At 41.7% G+C, this 16,952-nt stretch overlaps 1 protein-coding gene and 3 non-coding genes across 7 annotated transcripts; all 4 read left to right on the top strand.

The window, feature by feature from the left end:
* The first annotated feature begins 454 nt into the window (after positions 1–454).
* On the top strand, positions 455–16,750 carry tada2a (transcriptional adaptor 2A). 4 transcript variants are annotated; one of them, XM_052078053.1, is made up of 15 exons: positions 455–657; positions 9,106–9,243; positions 9,327–9,386; positions 9,703–9,794; positions 9,915–10,072; positions 10,447–10,535; positions 11,625–11,697; positions 11,775–11,838; positions 12,510–12,553; positions 14,163–14,273; positions 14,403–14,474; positions 14,552–14,684; positions 14,927–14,970; positions 15,108–15,187; positions 16,269–16,750. In XM_052078053.1, exons 2-15 carry the CDS (start codon positions 9,115–9,117, stop codon positions 16,452–16,454), a joined length of 1,335 nt encoding a protein of 444 aa, XP_051934013.1. In that variant the 5' UTR covers positions 455–657; positions 9,106–9,114; the 3' UTR covers positions 16,455–16,750. The 4 variants fall into 4 exon arrangements, with proteins under 4 accessions (XP_051934013.1, XP_051934010.1, XP_051934012.1 ...); XM_052078050.1 differs by having other exon boundaries at positions 460–657; positions 9,137–9,243; XM_052078052.1 differs by lacking the exon at positions 455–657 and adding an exon at positions 7,169–7,364.
* LOC127609482 (U2 spliceosomal RNA) lies at positions 2,037–2,226 on the top strand. Its single transcript, XR_007964610.1, has one exon. It is a non-coding gene; the product is annotated as a U2 spliceosomal RNA (small nuclear RNA).
* Positions 3,066–3,229, top strand: LOC127609552 (U1 spliceosomal RNA). Its single transcript, XR_007964677.1, has one exon. It is a non-coding gene; the product is annotated as a U1 spliceosomal RNA (small nuclear RNA).
* LOC127609446 (U1 spliceosomal RNA) lies at positions 5,573–5,732 on the top strand. Its single transcript, XR_007964578.1, has one exon. It is a non-coding gene; the product is annotated as a U1 spliceosomal RNA (small nuclear RNA).
* Positions 16,751–16,952: the final 202 nt, after the last annotated feature.

Below are 16,952 nucleotides of genomic sequence, written 5' to 3' on the forward strand. Positions count from 1 at the left end.
TATCCTTGGAGTTATTCTTTGATTGTGTGTATGTTTTATGTATTTTTGTGAAGCCTCTGCACTGCATTTTGCACCTTGTTTCGAATTGAAATAATGCTCTTTAAAAAATAGATATCTGATTAAGTAGGCTCACTGTGTATGCTTCAGTAACTCAAGATAACGGGCTGATGACAATATTATTTGAAGCTGGGCTTGCTAAAATAAAATAATCTTCATGATTGGTGACGTCTTCGGACACATTTTAATTGTATATTATTAATAGACACGAACAAAGCCTAAACCTCAGCTATTGTCTTCTTTAGTGGCTCTGTGGTGACATCTTGTGATTTAAAAAAAAAGACATCGACGTTTGAGGTTTCCGATCACGGTCCCTCTCGCCATTCACTTTCAATCGAAAAATTTGCAACACCACCATCTGGTCAATGTAGAAATGACACCCTTCCCGCCTTCTCGGCCCCTTTCGTGCCATCTGTGCTCGACTAATTTGGACTGAGGAAACCGCAACAAGGCCATGTGTTGAGTTGAGAAAAAGCGATCACCTCTTAACCTTACTTTTATCGAGAATCATTCCCCTTTGCTTGTATCACTTTTTGGGCCGTTTCCCCCCCAACTACAATTCTAAGTGAAGACACATGGACCACCTCTCTTCTTTCGGGAGTAAGTTAAATTGTCATCCCAGTTGTGCGGTCGTTATATTGTATAACAACCGAGGTAGCATTGTTACGCTAACAATATCGTACGGCGATAAACCACAACATTTGTTCGAATTTATGTTTTAGTGGCAAATGCGTAGCCAATTTTGTCTACTTAAATTATTGTTCAATTAATAACTTTTCGATATTATTCAGCGGAATTCAAGGCTGCTTCGCTAGGTTGCATTAGCACTGCTCGCTCGTTATCCGTAAAGGGCATGAAAAGCCCTTTCATTGTCTTCGGAAATCTGCAAATATCTACAGTTTGTTCGCCTGTCTAATACAGTTGTCTCGTCATAGTTGGGGGTGAAAAAAAACATTCAACAAATATGAATCCATGATTCGGATAACTCTAAAGCGGCCTTTTTAGCTATCATGTTATTTTAATGTTATTTTTTTATTGAACTTGTGGCCGTTGAGTTTTTTGAACGGACACACGGGCTGTATCATTCATAGATGAGGTTAAAAAATTAATAGTGAAAGTTAGAGTATCTGTCAAATAAATATACTGAACCAAATATTCCATGCTATTGTTTCCTTGAAAGATTTGTTTTCAATGTTTATCTTCATTAACCAATTGTTTATTACATTTAGATTTAGATTCTCGTTCATTCTGGTATCTGAAACCTATACCAAGCTGACTGTAAATGTGTGTTGGACTTTTTAAAAACTGTCAAGACATAAATTAGATCAATCAATCACAAATGAAAGCAAAATATTATAGCTATTGTTTGTAATTCTTTAGTAGTAATGTAGCAATTTATTTTTTAATAAAATAAGAAATATTAAAGGTATTTGTAAAATAAATCTTTCCTACTAAGATTTTATTTTGTTTTATTATTTACAGTCACCTCTTTAGCACATTATTTTATTCGATACACAAATGAGAAGTAAAATTAAATTGTTTACTGAACAGCTAAGTTACTGCAACAAATACAGTACTTTAAGAAAACAATCATGCTCATTGTTTTTTTGTAGTATAACCAATTATTTGATATGTACAGAAAACGTGTAAAAATGTCATTGCTACTTTTGTTGACTCCATTACTCCATTAACACATTATTTAGTGACTGAATCAACATACACGATACTGTATTTAATTTTACCATTTTAAGTGGGGAAAACGGCTAAATTAATGCATCAAGTATACAAAAAAGACATGCTCATATTTGATTGTCATTTGCAGGCTAGCAAACCACACAGTTGGCCTCATTATCACTTAACTGTTTGTAATTGTTGTTTGGCGTGTAAATGCGTTTTGTTTGTGGTGATTTGACTTTTGTCACCATGACTGTAGCCAGCACTGTCGGGAATGACATTGTCCCTTGAGGCAGTTCGGAGTTATCGCTTCTCGGCCTTTTGGCTAAGATCAAGTGTAGTATCTGTTCTTATCAGTTTAATATCTGATACGTCCCCTATCGGGGACCATATATTAAATTGATTTTTGGAACTGGGAGATGGAATAGGGGCTTGCTCCGTCCACTCCACGCATCGACCTGGTATTGCAGTATCTCCAGGAACGGTGCACACCCTCTGATGGTCAATAGCAATACTACTTATGAAAATAAGTGCTGTCTTTCCATACTTGTAATCATCATCAGAGTTGATATGAAAGTTTTTTATGTTTTGATGCTTCAAAGGTGAAGCTTGTAAATGTGGTCCATTATTGTAGATGGATAAAAATCCATCTTTGAAAGATTAAGTTTCTGAAATGTGAATGTTAATCTTTTTCAGTGGGGTAGAACCTATTCCAAGAAAGTTGCGTCTCCCATCAACTAATTTTTTGAAGCAGTAACTCTTGTGAGATTGACATGATTCTCAATCAACCTTAATGCTAGTCCTTTTTCTCTGAGTTTTTAAAAATGTTGCAAGTCTCTCAAATTTTCTGGATTATTTTTTTCTTTTTTTGCCTTCAAGATAAAAACAATCAAAGAGCTCAGTATAAAAGGATAAGGATTCAAACGTACATTTCCGAATGTAGATTTTTTTAATACTGTGCTAATAAATATTAGTAGTTGACTCATCTAAAATGTATTTAAATCAAGTGTCGCGAAAGATTGTTTGGTGTTACAAACACCGCGAGATGGCAGCAGCATTAGATTCTGTTCCTGACCACAAAAAGAAACACAAAGTGAGTTGTTGTGGGGAGGGACGATTCTGGCTTTGCATTCTTGGGCGAAAAGAAGCAATGAATGATGGGATTGTTTTTGCAAATTCTTTTGACCTCACTTAAAATGGGTTAGTTCATGACACAATCCAAAGGTACTACGGATGTTGCCTCAGCCAGTGAGTTTATGTGCGTTTGGTAGAGGATCCCGTGACTGAAGATGGTGTGTGTGCTGAAGACTGTGGGCTGGTGACTTGTACAACTCATACTTACCTGGCAGGGGAGATACCATGATCAAGAAGGTGGTTCACCCAGGGCGAGGCTCAGCCATTGCACTCCGGCTGTGCTGACCCCTGCGAATTCCCCAAATGTGGGAATCTCGACTGCATAATTTCTGGTAGTGGGGGACTGCGTTCGCGCTCTCCCCTGATTCACTGGTCAATGGCAAATTGTTATCATTGTGATCTTAATTCTGTGAACAAGTTTGACAACAAATAAGGTTCACACAAAGGTTGCGGAGTAGTTGAAATGGCGCTGGTGCTGATGTAGTGAATGGGTTGAGGAGAGCTGCATGAGTTCCAGTCTTTCTGTCAAATGTTGATCAAATATGTCTTTTCATCACAAAATTAAAATAACAGCTACATTTATGTTCCGTCACTGGAAATCCCTCATTGGGTTATTTGTCCACCTAAAACATTGTGGTAGCAGAAAATGGGGTACGTTGCATTGCTGCTTTCCTATTGGACATACTTGACCCACAATACCTAGCAGTTGAGAATCCGAATCATCTTTATTGGCCAAGTATGTAGAACACACAAGGAATTTGTCTCCGGTATAACACGCTGCATTAGTATCATCGTAAACAAGGACATGACAAATAGGTATGCAAGGGCATTTCGTAATGTAAGTGAGACAATGTGCAAAGTATCAAGCAGAGCTAAAGTGATCAGTGGTAGAATACAATACGGTGACAGTTTGTACAGTTGGTGCAGAAAATCATTGAACCATTTTAGAGTGACCAGTAGCAGTATTTGTAGTACAAGAGAGTGACCACGTCAGTGACTGTTTAGGGAGTTAATGGCTAGAGGGAAGAAGCTGTTTAAGTGTCTGCTGGATTTGGTGCGCATGGATCTGTAGCGCCTGCCTGAGGGGAGTAGCTGGAAAAGATGGTGGGCAGGGTGCGGGGGATCCAGGAGTATTTTCCGTGCCCTTGTCTTGATCCTTGCAGTGTGCAAGTCCTCAAGAGTGGGTAGGCCGGTGCCAATGATTTTTTCCGCCGTCCTAACTGTCCGTTGAAGTCGTATTTTGTCCTTTTTTGTGGCGGCCCCAAACCAAACCGTGATGGAAGAACACAGGATTGATTCGATGACTGCCGTGTAGAACTGTCGTAGCACCTCCTGTGGCAGACCATGCTTCCTCAGCAGCCTCAGGAAGTACATCCTCGGCTGGGCCCTTTTCAGGATGGAGATGGTGTTGACTTCCCACTTCATGTCCTGGGAGACTGTGATTCCCAGGAACTTGAAGGTCTCGACGGTTGACACAGGGCAGTTGGATAGTGTGAGGGGCAACTGTGGAGAAGAATGTTTCCTGAAGTCCACGATCATCTCTACAGTCTTGAGCGTGTTCAGCCCGAGGTTGTGTCGTCTGCACCAGAGCTCCAGCTGCTCCACTTGTTGGCGGTACGCAGACTCGTCGCCGTCTTTGATAAGACCGATGGCCGTGGTGTCGTCTGCGAACTTTATGAGTTTGACAGCTGGATTTGTTGAGGTGCAGTCGTTTGTGTAGAGGGAGAAGAGCAGTGGAGAGAGGACACATCCCTGTGGGGCTCCAGTGCTGGTGGTGCGTGTTGATGATGTTGTTGCTACCAGTCTCTGGAAGAAGTTCACCCGTCCTTCCTGCAGTCTGAAAAGCGCGATGTGTTTTGAAAGGACAGAAGGGTCAGAAACTCTCGGGCAAGAAAAATGTCTGGCATCCTCGCTGTCCAGGGAAACGGGTACATGACTTAAAAATCCCTCTTCTAAAGGTTTTCGCTTCCTTTGCGGTGGGGTTTTGGAGTCCCCTCACAATGGGAATGAGCGCCGAGCAGGTGGCGGCAGGCCTTGGAAAAGTGATGGCGGATTCAGGGAATTGATGCCATTGAGAGTCAGAGGCCAAAGGCTGTCTCAAATCGTTGACGGCCAATTCCCAAAACAACTGTCATCTGGACTGTCGCGTGGATGAAGAACTGGCTCGGGCGCTCGCGTTCCTACCGGCGCCTTACTCTTGCTTCCCGAGCCCGAGACTGGTACGCCCGAGGCCGTCTCCACGGAGACGATCAGCTTGGCGAGGCAGCTGCGGAAATTGCCTCGTCCAGCGAGTTTGTGTTGATGTGTGTTCCCCATGGTCATTTTTGTCAACAAAGACGTTGGACCTACCTAAAACCGAAGAACCCCGCCGCCACCGTTTCTTGTTCACAAAATAGAAACAGGACAACCCTTCCCTAAAACGCCAACTCAATGAAGCGACATGGAACGTGTATAAAGCTAATTCAAACGAATGATAATTACAGCGAAAAGGAATGTCCTTCTTTTTCATTTCGGTCCAAAGTAACATGCGAGCCACTGTGGTTGATTTTAAACATATTTACTTCGATCTGATCGATAAAAGCCGAACCGCAATGACAATTCCAAAACGACCACACCCCTGGACTGCTCGCACGTGTCTCAGCAGATGCGCCCGTGACCGAAGACGGTGCGTGTGCTAAAGACCCTGGCCTGGTGACGGGTCCAACTCATACTTACCTGGCAGGGGTGATGCCATGATCAAGAAGGTGGCTCACCCAGCGTGAGGATCAGCCATTGCACTCCGGCTGTGCTGACCCCTGCGAATTCCCCAAATGTGGGAATCTTGACTGCATAATTTCTGGTAGTGAGACCGCGTTCGCGCTCTCCCCTGTTTCACTTTGTTAAAACAATTTTCAGCTAGCAGTATATGAGGTATGTTGTCTTAAATATAACTTTTCACGTGGCTACGTTCATTCTAGCAGTGACTTTGTCACAGCAAATGGTAGGTGCAGTAAACTAATTCCTCTCAGTGCTAACAAGCATTAATTGCTGCTCTCCAATTGGGCCTCTGTGGGTCACATGACTCACACACAGTACTCAATGAATGCTGTTTCGTGTTTTAGTCTGGAAAACATCACAATTTTGTTTTTATCTTAAGTTGCACTGGTCAGCTCATCCACCTCACAGTGCATAGGTTGTAGGTTTGATTCCAGACTCCGGCCTTCCTGTGTGGAGTTTGCGTGTTCCCCCTGTGCATGCATGGGTTTTCCCTATGTTCCAAAAACATGGCAGGTCAGTTGATTGAATACTCGAAATTGTCCCTCGGTGTGAGTGTGAGCGTGTATCGTTGTTCGTCTCTGTGTGCCCTGTGATTGGCTGGGAACCAGTTCAGGTTGTCCCCCGCCTACTACCCAAAGATAGAATTATCAATTTTACAAATAACGTCATACATTTATAATGGTCAATGATCAACAATGTGTCATAATAAAGTATGCAATCATCTTTTATCATTGAATAAATATTGATTTGAATAGCTTGCCCTAGGCATTCTTCATGTGCTAAATTGTCTTCATGGCTGTGGTGTTGTGGTCCTTTTTGCCATTTAGGGCAGGAAAAGCCAGCACATTTTGCAGCAGTGGCAGGGGTTATGGCAGCTTTTATGTCACAGTGCTTTGAAGCTTGTTTCAAATCATATGACATCCATCCTGCGACCTGATTCGAGTTCCAATGACCCCCTTTCAAGCTCCCGGTCAAACCTGGGGAAAATAAATGATGCATGATGGGAATCTTTTTTGCAGATTCTATCCGGGATCCATCTGGCCTTGTGAAATTCTGGACTTGAGTTGCCCATAGGACTTTGTATGTATCCTTGGAGTTATTCTTTGATTGTGTGTATGTTTTATGTATTTTTGTGAAGCCTCTGCACTGCATTTTGCACCTTGTTTCGAATTGAAATAATGCTCTTTAAAAAATAGATATCTGATTAAGTAGGCTCACTGTGTATGCTTCAGTAACTCAAGATAACGGGCTGATGACAATATTATTTGAAGCTGGGCTTGCTAAAATAAAATAATCTTCATGATTGGTGACGTCTTCGGACACATTTTAATTGTATATTATTAATAGACACGAACAAAGCCTAAACCTCAGCTATTGTCTTCTTTAGTGGCTCTGTGGTGACATCTTGTGATTTAAAAAAAAAGACATCGACGTTTGAGGTTTCCGATCACGGTCCCTCTCGCCATTCACTTTCAATCGAAAAATTTGCAACACCACCATCTGGTCAATGTAGAAATGACACCCTTCCCGCCTTCTCGGCCCCTTTCGTGCCATCTGTGCTCGACTAATTTGGACTGAGGAAACCGCAACAAGGCCATGTGTTGAGTTGAGAAAAAGCGATCACCTCTTAACCTTACTTTTATCGAGAATCATTCCCCTTTGCTTGTATCACTTTTTGGGCCGTTTCCCCCCCAACTACAATTCTAAGTGAAGACACATGGACCACCTCTCTTCTTTCGGGAGTAAGTTAAATTGTCATCCCAGTTGTGCGGTCGTTATATTGTATAACAACCGAGGTAGCATTGTTACGCTAACAATATCGTACGGCGATAAACCACAACATTTGTTCGAATTTATGTTTTAGTGGCAAATGCGTAGCCAATTTTGTCTACTTAAATTATTGTTCAATTAATAACTTTTCGATATTATTCAGCGGAATTCAAGGCTGCTTCGCTAGGTTGCATTAGCACTGCTCGCTCGTTATCCGTAAAGGGCATGAAAAGCCCTTTCATTGTCTTCGGAAATCTGCAAATATCTACAGTTTGTTCGCCTGTCTAATACAGTTGTCTCGTCATAGTTGGGGGTGAAAAAAAACATTCAACAAATATGAATCCATGATTCGGATAACTCTAAAGCGGCCTTTTTAGCTATCATGTTATTTTAATGTTATTTTTTTATTGAACTTGTGGCCGTTGAGTTTTTTGAACGGACACACGGGCTGTATCATTCATAGATGAGGTTAAAAAATTAATAGTGAAAGTTAGAGTATCTGTCAAATAAATATACTGAACCAAATATTCCATGCTATTGTTTCCTTGAAAGATTTGTTTTCAATGTTTATCTTCATTAACCAATTGTTTATTACATTTAGATTTAGATTCTCGTTCATTCTGGTATCTGAAACCTATACCAAGCTGACTGTAAATGTGTGTTGGACTTTTTAAAAACTGTCAAGACATAAATTAGATCAATCAATCACAAATGAAAGCAAAATATTATAGCTATTGTTTGTAATTCTTTAGTAGTAATGTAGCAATTTATTTTTTAATAAAATAAGAAATATTAAAGGTATTTGTAAAATAAATCTTTCCTACTAAGATTTTATTTTGTTTTATTATTTACAGTCACCTCTTTAGCACATTATTTTATTCGATACACAAATGAGAAGTAAAATTAAATTGTTTACTGAACAGCTAAGTTACTGCAACAAATACAGTACTTTAAGAAAACAATCATGCTCATTGTTTTTTTGTAGTATAACCAATTATTTGATATGTACAGAAAACGTGTAAAAATGTCATTGCTACTTTTGTTGACTCCATTACTCCATTAACACATTATTTAGTGACTGAATCAACATACACGATACTGTATTTAATTTTACCATTTTAAGTGGGGAAAACGGCTAAATTAATGCATCAAGTATACAAAAAAGACATGCTCATATTTGATTGTAGTATATACTGTATGCATTTATGATTTATAAAACAGGTAAATGTAAACCTGTAGACCTTTTTTTTTTAAAAAGAATGAGCCCACTGCAAAATTATTTTACTCCGATTTAGTTACCTACTCGGTGTATGTTTGAGTTAAATTAACATTTCTGTTTTGTGCTGTAAGCTACTGACTTGATAACTCCCGAATTCCAAAAACAAAGGCTGTCCGATTGCGGATTTATTTCCAAAAAACAACAAATGGTCAAAAGATCAAATAATTCCAATGTGTTTTTTTGTCTTTATTTGGATTGTGTTGCATCTTTTCATTTCTGCCTTAGCTGTGTTTATACAATTGTTCATCATGGATTAATGAACGATTGATTTACAGAAATACATTTAAAAATAATCAATTTTAGCTTAATAATTTCACTGGGAAATAATTAAAATATTGCAACAAACAAGGATTTTGAAAACTCTGGAGGGAGAAAAACAAAACAGGCATTGACAATGTCAGCCTTGGGCCATGTTGGCCAACTTTAACCTCCAGTTGCCTATTATGTGGTCCATGTTCCCCTCAGACGACCCCTTCGATAAGCCGCCTTGCAGAGGCTGCTCGTCTTACCTCACTGAGCCTTACATCAAGTGTGCGGAATGCGGACCTTCACCTTTCCTCCTATGCCTCCAGGTGACAATATGTCCACTCCAGTAAAGAATCTCCTTTGAATCTGAATAATCCCTCAAACGGCTTCTCTCTCTGTTTTTTCCCAGTGTTTCACTCGAGGCTTCGAATACAAGAAACATCAGAGTGATCATAAGTATGAAATCATGGTAAATTTGAAGGGTCCGTCGGGGATATCATTCTGGGTTACCTCTCACATGCACTACCAAAATGCTGTCGCCGCACTAGTAAAACACTCAAAACTAAAGAAAAACTCAACACGTTGAATTTGTTTTGCTCACACACAACTGAAACGGTCACACGCAAACGACTGAAATGCACTAATACATGGGGGGTGAGTGTATCAGCTTGTTCAAGTGAGAAAAAAAACCTCCAAAATGTATCACAAATGCAGTTGCACTTCTCACCAGTTTCTCATGGCAGCCGCGAAGTCAATTTCAGTAATGTTCCGTCTTGTTCATCCAGACGTCAGACTTTCCCGTTTTGGAGCCCGGCTGGACTGCGCAGGAGGAGATGGCTCTGCTTGAGGCTGTGATGGATTGTGGCTTTGGCAACTGGTCAGTGAATTATTTCATTCAGATTTGTTAAGATAGTTCAACACAACTCCCCGCCCTCTAATTATCGCTATGCTTGGTTTTCCTTCTTTTGACTTTTGTTGATGAGCTTGTACTTGCCAGGCAGGACGTGGCCTACCAGATGCGCAGCAAAAGCAAGGAGGAGTGTGAGAGTCATTACATGAAGAACTTCATCAACAATCCTCTCTTCTCCTCAACGCTGCTCAGCCTGCGCAAGACCAAAGATGCTCGCTTTGCGGACAGTGCTATTCCTTTTAAACGTTAGTGACACCACATCAATGCTTATTTTATGTTAAGTTATATATGTAAAAAGGACCACATGTAATATAATATATTTGTGAACGGTTGGCATCACGGTAATTCTGGGTAGTATAAAGGGAGTGACTACCACTGCATGGAATTGAAAAACAATGGAAAACACGTCTTCGGGTGTTTGGGTTGCATCGTCAATTATTATACTTTAAAAAAAAATTTCATCTAGCGTAACCTGCTAGTAAGGAGAATGAATCGAATGGGGTGCTGCATTGGGTTGGGCCAACTCTGACTTATGATACATTCAAGGACTTCACTAACCCTTGCTTTTTTAAGTGTGTATCGCTAAAGCATTAAAAAAAAATCCTATTTTATCTGACAGCGACCGAAGATCCACCTCGGCCCACGTTTGACTCTGCGCTGTCTAGGGACATGGCGGGATACATGCCGGCCAGAGCTGACTTCATGGAGGTGAGGGATTTCATTTGAGCGGGTAATTGACTTGTTTTGCTCATTATGGGGCAAATTCTGCCAGGTGCTCAAGTCAGAAAAGACGCGCAGCTACGTACTTTTTAGGCTGTGCCGATTCTCCCTTTGACTTAAGTATGTCACTTTCATGAAGCGTACACCTTGCGGAGTGACGTTAAATTGATGGCGTCCCCTGTCAAACCAAGCGGTGCACGGATTCCTCCAGAGACTGAAGAGTCTTTCCTCTTGCCCACTCAGGAGCTTGTACTAAGGACTAGCAACTCTTCCATCCCTTTGTTATCAGAAACTGCTTACCGGTAATCCTCACGAGGGTCATGGGTGTGCTGGAGCCCATCCCAGTTGTCTTTGGGCAGTAGTTGGGGTTCATCTTGAGCTGGTTCCCAGCCAATTGGATTGGATTAAACGTTATTGTCAAATGTACTGTATGTGAAACATACAGCACAGATGAAATTTCAATTGCAGGGCACACAGACAAACAAGCATTCACACTCTCAATCACACCTAAGGACAATTTAGAGTGTTCTATTGACCTCCAATGCATGTTTTTGGTAATGTGGAAGGATACTGGAATACCCGGAGAAAACTCAAGCAGGAACAGAGAGAACACGCAAACGCCACACAAGAAGGCCGGAGCTAACCAGTTGCTCGCCATGCTGCCTTTAGCGGCTCTTGAAGGTGAAAAATCACATTGCACGTTTTGATTCAATGAGCTGCCGCTGTGCTCCGTTGGTAACGGCCCCGTGACCAAGCCACTGTTGACTTGTGCTGGCGGCTTGGAATTTGAAAGCGCCACTCACAACTGCAGTCATTCTAATGGTGGAATTGCCACACCTTAAAAGTGTGCAAGAAAAGCACAGAGCGAATTGATTTAACTGCAAATGGGAGAATATGCCACTACGTGAATCTGAATAAAGTCCAGTTAGAGTGACTCACACGAAGCAATGACTCATACTGACATTTACCTTTCACTCCGACATTGTGCGCATCCACCCAGATGGCAAATCAACTGCACCATCACCTCATAGTAATAATAGTAATAATCATGATCTCTCTCTCTCTCTGACCAAACAGGAGTTTGACAACTACGCCGAATGGGATTTGAAAGACATTGACTTTGTGGACGACGATTCAGACATCCTCCATGGTGGGTATCGAAAGCCGCTCGAAGAGGCTCAACCACACATGCCATTGTGAAACGATAATATGCTTTTCTTGTTTCAGCACTCAAACTGGCTGTGGTGGATATATACCATTCAAGATTAAAGGAGCGACAACGCAGGAAAAAGTAGGTTCGCAGCTATCTGTGATGACGCCAGTTTGACACTAGGTGGCATCCTTGGCCTGTTAAGTGTCTTTTTTTTCTTTCAATATCCTTGCACCAATAACAAATCAAAAACAAAACTGGAGTGATCACAGTATTTTCCCCTCAAGAATGAGGATTTGACTTTTGATCGAGTCACTGACTGCCATCCCCTTTAGGCGTTTGGACTTTGTCTTTCACCGTTAGGAAAAGTTTTTTCTTGCTTTTCTGCTTCAGTAGTAGGACACGGGTTGCTTAGCCCAAAACACCTGTTTCTAACCATGAAACAGCTAAAAGGAGCTTTTTGTCAAAACAAACATGACAAGCTGAAGAGCGACTCTGACAGTAATACTTTTTCTGCCACCTCAAACCGCATACAATAGAACCCTGCTATTCGCGTTGGTCATGCACATGGCCGTCTCGCGAATAACGAAAATCTACGAATAATTGATGCCCATTGAAAGGCAATTCTTCCAACATTCAAAAAATACCAAATTGATGGATTTTTTATGCATTTTATTTGATTAATGCCAATTAATCTTCTCAAACATGTTGCTCCTGTGTTCTATTGAGTTTATTTTTTCATGACATGCTAAAATGTGACAGAATAATATCTTTTGGGGGGGGTTGTGTGTGTGTGTGTGTGTGTGTTTCAGGATTATTCGCGATCACGGACTCATCAACATGCGCAAATTCCAGGGTGAGTTGGCCTCTGACACACGCATGCCCACATGGTTGCTATGGCTACAAGCTAACCACTGCACTGCAGGGTAAACGAGTTAACGCGTGACGTCGCATGATGGTCGTAAGGCACACGACGCGTGTCCGTCCGCACTGGGATTGGTCGGCGGAGGTTGAAGTTGTGCGCTTATGATTTATTCATGTAAGCTCCACCCCCATCACATCAGTCCTTATCTCGCAGCCCTCAGGAGACAAAAGACAAGTCCCGCTAGCCGTCGAGCTGCCGAACTGTCGTCATGGAGACTGTCAGGGATCGTGTGTGTGTGTGTGTGTGTGTGTTTTGGTATGTTGATATCTGAGCCTGAGAGGCACACAAATACACACTAGCACACACATCTCCTCTCTAACACCCCCTCAACAGCTTGCCTCTACTGTGTTACTCAGCTTTGAGACAAACAAGCTCCAAGGTGGCCAATGCACCACACACTAAGATCCCAACGTACTTGAGCTTTCCGCATGCAATAACATGTGCAATCAGGTGTGCATGCTGATGTACAGTGGTTATCAAAGGTATACACACTCTTGTTCAAATGTTGTTGTTTTTGTGCTGAATAGTTTTTCCACCATAGTGTGACGCATAACCTGTCCTTTGAAAAATAATGAAATTGTTCATAGAGGGGAAGTCAAAATCAACAACTGAGATAACCCTCTCATAGCCAAGGATATTGATCCGAATTAACCAGTCACATTAAAATGAATGTTAAATTGGATTCGACACACACTTGCCACTATTTAAAATGCCCCCAAATAAAGTTCATGTGTTCTTGCAGGCTTTTGCGGACATTTTTGTTGTCACAATAGCATTTGAATAGCAATGTGCAGATTTTTTTATCCACTGTATTCACACTAGGCACACCCAGGATAAGGTCGCTGAAATATCCCAGTTCTAAACCTTTCATGAAATTTAACAGTAATATAGGAGAACAAACTAATGACTATACAACCCTTAAGGTTGGCCCTTAATACGGAGGTTCAATATAGTTTAGGGGAATGACTAATACAGACAGATTTCTATTGGCGCTGCTACTACCACCGCTACTACTAGTCAACTACTAATATTTGTCAACTGTGGGCATGTGGAGCACTTTGAGCCTGTTTGTGATGAAGGGCTATCTAAATGTGACTTGACTACTAATAAAGCGCTGCATGTTAACTAGTAGATTTATTTATTTATGGGCACATGTAGTTTTAGTAGAATAGATTTGTCCTGCTATTATGTCAAAGTTGTCCTAATAGTGAGGACACAATACAAACTGGTTAGATGGACCATGAGATGGATATCATGGATACGGAATGAATGCTAATACAGCTTTAATTATGTACTAGTGCACTCCTTTTCCTCACAAGTAAGACCTATCAGTGCATTCGTAGAATGACTAAAGTGCTCAAAAACGACGACTGTCTCTTTTTCCAAAACACGACAACGTCATGTTACAAGTGCAGCATAACTGTGCACTCGTTCATATCTGAAGGACTTGATGTCCTTCAGATATGAACGAGTGCACAGGACTGATTATTGTTGCCTTCACAACATTTGTGTCTGTACTTCTCACTCTGTTCTTTCACAGTCCAAGAGCATTGTTACCCCAAGGAGGTTCAGGACCTCTATGACATCATGAGACGATTCGCCAGGGTCACGGGACCTGTTGAACACGACAAATTTATTGAGAGTCATGCATGTCAGTATCTAACATCACATCATTGTCATATGTTCTTATATACCTCACAAAACTTTATTATTATTATTAGTAGTAGTAGTATTATTGTTATTATTATATTTTGTGGGGTGTCTGTGTTTTTTGTTTTAGTGGAGTTTGAGCTGCGGCGGGAGATCCGCAGGCTGCAGGAGTACCGCAGGGCCGGAATCAAGTCTTCCTGCAGTAAGTCCCCAGGCCCACCGCGGCAGGGGCCGCTCATAGCGACTAGTGGTTACCGGTGGGGTTTTTGTGTTGCTCAGGTGCCAAAGTATACGAACGTGCAAAGCGAATGCGTGAGGACGAGCGTCACAAACGGACCATGCTGTGTGACGTGCTGCAGTACATCCAGGACGGACGAGCGTGCCAGCAGTGGCTCAGCAAGCAGGCCGCCATGTAAGACACAGACAGGGAGAGGCAGTGGGTGTGTGTTTGTCTGTCCTTATGCATGTGATGGTCTTTCAAATGTGAGTCCACTTCATAGTTGTATGTATGTGCGTTTGTATCCGTCCATCCATTTTTCCGAACAAGCCTTGTTGATTTTCTCATCTCAGTCTTTTTCTCCGATTTCGATCCAATCTACCATGTCTGAGTGTGTGTGTTTATTAATAGTGTCACTTTTAATCCCCCTCCTGCAGAGATGCTGGCATCACACCGGCTGTCACAACTATCACAACATCAGGTAGCCATTATTTCCAGTGGTTGATTTCTATTGTGTCGATTGTCACAAATAATTGGTGAGAGGGAGCGGTCATGTGGATTCTAAAGACTTGCACGCCAAGTGCAACCAAGCATGTTGTGTTGTGTGTGTCTCCATAGCAACAGGCAGGAGGAGCGCGCCTCCCCTCAACCTGACCGGGCTGCCTGGTACAGAGAAGCTCAACGAGCGAGAGAAGGAGGTACACAGTCGAAAGTTGGGTTTCAAACCAGGTTTAGGATTTATAATCAGGGTGTCAAGCCTGGGTGCGGTGTTAAACAGTCACCCTGCTGTTTGAAATAAGCGCTTCAAAGTGGGGTTTCAAGCAAGGATTTAAACTTTTATGAGGGTGTCAACTCAGGATTTCAAAACAGTGTTAAGTTTTGGAGCCAAGGTTAGTGTTTTAAGACAGTGTTGGGTTTCAAAATAGGATTTGAAGCCCGGGTTGGGGTTTTACCACACATTCAAATGGACATCGCTCTTAATTCTGCTGTTTTACGATTACCGGGACATAGGTTAGTTTAGTTGGCAAGTAGCTTGGCTTCTCTGACTTTCCTCGCCATCCAATTGTGAGAACGGTACTTGACAGATGTATAGTTAATTCACTGCTATGAAAGATTATTGATGATTACTCACCTTATGGTCGTCTCCATGACTGTTTTACCTGCACTAGTCGCCAGCTGAAGCTCTTTGCTACCTTGCACGTACAGCTTAAGTAGCACCGACTGAGCTTGCGTCCACCTCACCTCCTACCCTTGCGCAGTTGACAAAAGTGTGTTATGCTACGTACGCCCAGCCTCGTGAAGCTTTTTGGGACCGGCATCGCCATTCACGTTATCGGAAAAATAGTTATGCGATTCATTGTGTTTTGAGACGGCGTAAAATGCATCTCTAATTGAAGTTGAGAAACTGTCTTCCATAATAATTCATGGTTCATTTTCATTTGTTTTAGCCTAAGCCTAACCAATAAGACCAAAACATTTAAGTAGAATAACTCTGGTATTGTAGATTGCTTGTGTTTATGAAAAAAATACATGCAAATACACCTTGAAGAAAAGGTAATATTAATCACAATTGCAATATTCGGTTGGGGTCGGAGGGAGGGGTGTAGGAATCGCAATTAGATTATTTTTCAAAACCGTTCAGCCCAAATTTCAATCTGGCACAAGGATTCCAAACAAGGTGTAAAAGGTGTCATGAGCCGATGTGAATGTTCCTTTGATATTGTTGGTTGAATGTAGTTGTGTAAGTTGACGCTACCGTATTATTGTTTTGCGTATTAGCTGTGCCAGGTGGTGCGCCTGGTGCCCGGTGCTTATCTGGAGTACAAGCAGGCCCTCCTGAACGAGTGTCGGCGTCAAGGCGGCCTGCGGCTAGCTCAGGCCCGAGCGCTCATCAAGATCGACGTCAACAAGACGCGCAAGATCTACGACTTTCTCCTCAAAGAGGGATGCATCACCAAGGCTTAGCGGCATGGCGACGCACGCGCCTGTGCAGTTTGTCTCCTTACCTGGTCTTACGCGGTCATCGCAACATACTCTACATGTTACGATGTGCACCAAGTGTCTTTTCAAGAGATGGACTTTAACCGGGACTCACTTTCTTTGTGGATAGCAAAAGCTCTGTAACCACAGGACTGGTCTCAAAGGCGGTAAACTTTCATGCCAAGGATGAGCGGGGATTTTTTTTTCAGTATTTAAAATTGTAAACATTCCATTGAATGGGAATTTATGAAAACATCGAAGTAAACCAGTCATTTACAAAATTGATGGTTGATTCTCAATAGGGTTAGAAAAGTTTTAGTGAATTTCCATGAAGTATTTAAGGCATGGAATTTTGGAAATGTTCCACATCGCAAACTTTTATGGTAGGTAATAGGAATACATTGGAATTAATTCATTAGGAATTTACTAAATTAAAAGTTGGGTATATCAGGGATGGAAACCGGTAATTTTCTGGACATTTTC

The sequence above is a fragment of the Hippocampus zosterae genome, chromosome 10 (genome assembly GCF_025434085.1).
Source record: "Hippocampus zosterae strain Florida chromosome 10, ASM2543408v3, whole genome shotgun sequence".
In the NCBI taxonomy this organism is placed as follows: domain Eukaryota; kingdom Metazoa; phylum Chordata; class Actinopteri; order Syngnathiformes; family Syngnathidae; genus Hippocampus; species Hippocampus zosterae.